Source organism: Solanum tuberosum, unplaced genomic scaffold (assembly GCF_000226075.1).
Source record: "Solanum tuberosum cultivar DM 1-3 516 R44 unplaced genomic scaffold, SolTub_3.0 scf00251, whole genome shotgun sequence".
In the NCBI taxonomy this organism is placed as follows: domain Eukaryota; kingdom Viridiplantae; phylum Streptophyta; class Magnoliopsida; order Solanales; family Solanaceae; genus Solanum; species Solanum tuberosum.
The window spans coordinates 902,499-907,897 of record NW_006239173.1 but is presented as its reverse complement, the minus strand read 5'-3'; the positions used below and the strand labels follow the sequence as shown (position 1 = coordinate 907,897).

The window sequence follows — 5,399 nt, the reverse complement described above, 5'->3', positions numbered from 1 at the left end:
GTGCTTCGATTTTGTGTCTTTTGGTAAAGAAAATGTGGAACGGACGTCGGGGGTTGGATGGGGTGTTCTGGGAAGAAGAAGAAGAAAATGGGAAAGAAATGTTGTTGTTTTTTAATTATTATTTTTTTACTGAAAACATAGTTTCTGTTTATTTTATTTTTTAATTTATTTTTAACTATTTTTTATGCCACGTCAGCCACGAGTGTATGACACACTATCTTTACTTTTAGTTGATTGTTAAAATATGTTCAATAGGTACTTTTTTTTACTAAAAAAGGTGTTCAATTGGAACAAGCCTAAGATAAGGTGTATAAATGAAAGATGCGAACAACTTTAAGTGGGTATAGATGACTTAAGCCTTATTAAAAGCACCAAAAGATTTCTCATTGGTAGGAGTGTATTCCCAAAAAATCAATGGGGCCATCCACTTGATCAACCAGGTAACAAACATATACTTCAACAGTATCTCCATCTTTAAATCTTTGTGAATGTTCAAAAATATCCCCATCAGTTTGTGTATCTAATAGAAAGTCACTCCTAGGTGGCCTAACATAAAATGTGCAACTTGTAGTATACCCCAATTCTTTAATATCATTAGTTAGTTCAAAGTAAGACATCTTATCCATATCGACATCAAATATTTCAGTGATTTCTCCACCCTCATACTCAAAATTTTATCATGATAATATCTCATTGTTATATATGTAAAAGCACTCATTCCTGAAGTTATGTCACAATCGCAGTACATAAATATTAGAAATCGAAGAAAATAATTGGTTCTTACAAATCAAATAATTTGGGGAAATTCTAGAAAAATCCTAATTTATCAACAATTGATACGCATATACAACTCAAACATATATCGTAATCAGTAACAAGTCAATTACAAGACAAAATTATGAATAGTAAAAACTCTAATTTATCGACAAACCCTAAAAAAATTAATTCAAAATTGACAATAACGTCAATACTAACCAAACCCTAGGTAATTTCTGATGAAGCATTCAATTCTAAGGTTAGACGACATGGAAAAAAGGATTAACCTTCAAGAACTACTGATTCGGGTCACTAGTTCAGGAATAGTCACAGATCCACGATTTCAGCCACGTTATCAAAAATACGATCAAGAAAAGTTAACTCACTATCAAGAACTAACAAGAAATACGATTTGATCTTTGATGTGGGATCAACCTAAGGGAAAAGGGAAATACAATTTGTTCAAAGGTTTGGGAAAGAGAAAGGTTTGTTTGCCCAAATTTGATTTCTTCTTTTTTGACTTTAAAAATATATTACTTAAAATGAATTTATTAAACTAATTGACAAATTTAATGAATTAAATAGCGCGTGTGACACACACAACTAAGATTGACTGAGTAAATGGTCCAGTTGGACACGTATATGTATTTAAAATACATTATTAAATAATTCAGGGGGGTAATAGGTCATTCTCAAAGTTTGAGATGGTTACAATAATTTCGGCCAAAGTTAAAGTATTTTTCGAACCTTTTTCCCATAATTAAACGAATATGCCTCTTAACAAGAGTGTATTATATATATATATATATATATATATATATATATATACACACACACATTGCAACTCAAAACTACTGCAAATTCCCAACATAATGAGTATCGTTGGAGCACCAAAACGTATTCAAGAGATTTCTGCTGAAGGGGAAGAACCTCCACCGGAGTTTTTCGTTAAAAAGGACACTATTTTTGCAGGCAACTTAGGCTTTGTTTCATCGATCCAAATACCGATCATCGATCTGAATTTGCTTTCATTGGATCCCAATTCTGAAGCATACAAGGATGAAATCAACAAACTGCTAGATACTCTCAGCTCCTGTGGTGTTTTTCAGGTCTAATTTAATTTCCTCTGTCATTTACTTAAATTATTATGTTATTGTAATAGTCTTTTTCATTTATTGGTATTATGTGTAGTTTCATTTGATTGGATTGCCGTATTATTTGTTGTTATTATTGTTCCCTTTCCCTTTATTTATAGCAAGACTTCTACACTTTTATATTTCCTTCACATGCTTCTTTTCATATGTTTCACTTGAACTGAGTATGTCTATCGTACTGCATATATACCACGTACCTTATCCATACCTCACTTGTAAAATTACACTGAATATATTGAACTAGCAAGACTACATATATATCATCTTATCCATACATCACTTGTGGGATTGCGCTGGATATATTATTGTTATTATTCTAATTTTCTATTTTTGATTGAGGTATTATTTATTAGGTAATAGGTCATGGGATGTCAAGTTCATATTTGGAGGAAATACGTAACCTCATCAAGAAATTCTTTTGTCTATCAATTGAAGAGAAGCAAAAATATGGTCGAGTTGCTGATGGATATGAAGGATATGGAAATGACCCAATTTTTGTTGAAGGACAAGTTTTAGATTGGTGTGATCGATTACTTTTGACAGCATACCCTCAAGATCAAATAAATCTTCATTTTTGGCCTCAAAATCCTCCTAATTTTAGGTATGTACCTCTAATTTCTTTCTTTCTAAGTTTAATTTTTATGCACTAACGAATTAAAAGATATATTTATATAATTAGCTGGTTGGTTAAAAGTCAATTACAAGTAATTTTGTAATATAAGTTTAGTTAGTCAAGTAAGGGGATATTTTTAAGGCTGTTAATAATTAAGGGATGAAACTAATAATTTAAGTTGAATTTAAAATTAAATTTAGAGATGTTTTTAAGACTAAGAAAATAAAATTTGGGTATAGATTCAAAGTAGTCCCTTAAATATAATTTTAAATAAAGTTTGGGTATAGATTCAAAGTAGTCCTTTAAATATAATCTTGAATAGTTTTACTTCATTAATTTTTCCAAAAAAATGAGCAACTTTGGTCTATCTCAATTTTTTTAAACAAATTTCCTCGGTAGAGGGATTGTTTTAAAAAAAAGAATTAACATGAACTCACGTTAGGAACTATATAAAAAAAATTCGATTTTGCAATTTATGCTATTTTTAGAGTCTGATGCAATATATATATATATTATATTATGCTTACGTATGGTGTAGTGTATTATAGATTGATGGATTGTTTTGGTATTTCTGATTAAATCTTTTCTTTTACAGTTTCCTCAAATCTAACTAATTTAGTTTGTTAAATATTTATGGAAATATAAAAAGGAAATCTTACTAATTTTAACAAAATTAACAAATCAAAAACTGTTTCAGATCGATCAAGTACATTTATGTTAAGGAATTATTATGAAACTATCTCAAATTAGTGGCGGAGCCAGAATTTTCAATAAGCGGTTCAAAATTTGAAGAAGTAGACACACGAAGTAATCGAAGGGGGTTCAACATCTACTATATATAACCTAAAAAATTATTTTAACTATGTATAAATAATATAATTTTCCACCAAAGGAATTCGGATAAACCCCTAACTATATAAGGTGACTCCACCACTGCCTCAAACATAAGAGATGATCATTTTGTCATTTTCTCATCACTAACTTAACTTATCATAGCACCTTAAATTATAGTGAAGATAAAAATAAATTCATTACATTATCAATTAGTGTATATAACTTGAATCAAATATTTTATTGCAGGAATGTCTTTGAAGAATATTGTAATAAGGTGATAATATTAACAAGAACTTTGCTAAAAATATTTGCAAGATCACAAAACTTGGAGGATGATGCTTTCTCTAAAGAGATTGGAGAAAGAACATTGGTACAAGCTAGATTTAACTTGTACCCTAAATGTCCAAAACCAGATAAAACTTGGGAGTTAAAGCTCATGCAGATGCATCAATAATCACTACTCTTTTGCAAGACAAAGAAGTTGAGGGCCTTCAAGTTTTAAAAGATGGTAAATGGTATGGAGTTCCTACAATACCCCATGCTTTACTAATCAACGTTGGTGATCAACTCGAGGTACAATATTTTTATACTATCAGATCATATTAGAAGTAACGATAAAAAGTAGAACTAGTAACTTGAATAATTAAATAACAAGTTAGTATATATGGTATAACAGATTAAAATATATTGATACATAAAATATTTCTACATTATCGATCTATACGAGTTGGTTTATCTACAAGGGGTGGACAAGAGTTCTTTCAAAATTTGTCTAAAATCAAGTAAAAAAGAGGAAGATTTGACTATTTGACTATTATTTTGAGTTGTTTGTCAATTAATTAGGTTTGATAATCAATTTCTGGAATAGGAGGGGTTGGTTAAATGGAAAGTACCTCCATTTAGGGATCTGAATTAAACTGAAAAATCGAATCAAATTCTAATTTAGATTGACTTTTTTATTTGGTTTTTGATTAATAATTTATTTTATTTGGTTTCTTGGTTTGGTTTTGGATTTAGAAAAATAAAAATAAAAAAAATCAAATTTTATACATATATGTACCCAAGTGTGTCGCCTAGTGGTCAATGAAGTGATTGAGAACCTTGAGGTCTCAAGTTCAAAACTCAGCGGAAAAAAAAAATACTAGGTAATTCTTCTCATTTGTCTCAGGTGGATGAGAGTTACTTGGTAGTTGTTGCTGGTAGAAGGTGATAGGTACCCCGTAAAATTAATCAAGAAGCGCGAAAGTTAGCCCGAACATCATCATCATTTAATAAAAAATTTGGTGTTCATTGATGTTCTTTTTCTAATGATTTTATTTTCTTGTTATGTGAGGTGGTGATAGATAATGAGTAATGGAATTTTCAAGAGCCCAATTCATAGGGTGGCTGCAAATTCAGAACAAGAAAGGATAAGTCTAGCAGTGTTCTATTTCCCAGATTATGAGAGAGATAGAGCCCCTCCAAGGTTTAATAAATTCAGAAAGGCCCCAAATGTTCAGAAAAGTGAAAAACTATCCTGCTATCAATTTCAATTCCTTCCATAAAGGTGAAATAGCTATTGACACTGTTAGAATTTCACCTTCTCAATGAAAAATTGCAACAAATTTCCCCTTATATGTAGATTGCAAGTTAATAATTTTCTGTGAGGGATGGAAAATTTGACGAATTCGGTTGAAAATTACATTTTCTATCATATGTAATTAAATTTTATTATATAGTTCTTAAATATTATGAGGTGGTCCTCAAATATGTATCACTTTCTTTTTTAAAATATTTACCAGTGAACTCAAAGACTCTCCACCACCGGACCCATAAGCTAACATCTTCCACTTTATTCAAAATGGGCTCGATCCGTAACACACGAAACTCTTGCGAGCATGAATGTAACATTTCAAAATAAATTATGATTGCATGTGCTAGAGAACTTATGTAGAAATTCGATCACATACAATAAGCATTAATTATTTATATGAGGATATTATTACTCATAATACCCCCAAGATCATTTCTACTCCAGTAACAAGTTATTTGATCCCCATCCT

At 30.3% G+C, this 5,399-nt stretch overlaps 1 protein-coding gene across 1 annotated transcript; it reads left to right on the top strand.

Moving 5' to 3' along the window:
- The first annotated feature begins 1,618 nt into the window (after positions 1–1,618).
- LOC107062634 (protein SRG1-like) lies at positions 1,619–5,084 on the top strand. The gene is made up of 4 exons (XM_015313510.1): positions 1,619–1,865; positions 2,264–2,511; positions 3,604–3,930; positions 4,701–5,084. The coding sequence occupies exons 1-3, from the start codon at positions 1,629–1,631 to the stop codon at positions 3,809–3,811; spliced, it is 693 nt and encodes a 230-aa protein (XP_015168996.1). The 5' UTR covers positions 1,619–1,628; the 3' UTR covers positions 3,812–3,930; positions 4,701–5,084.
- Positions 5,085–5,399: the final 315 nt, after the last annotated feature.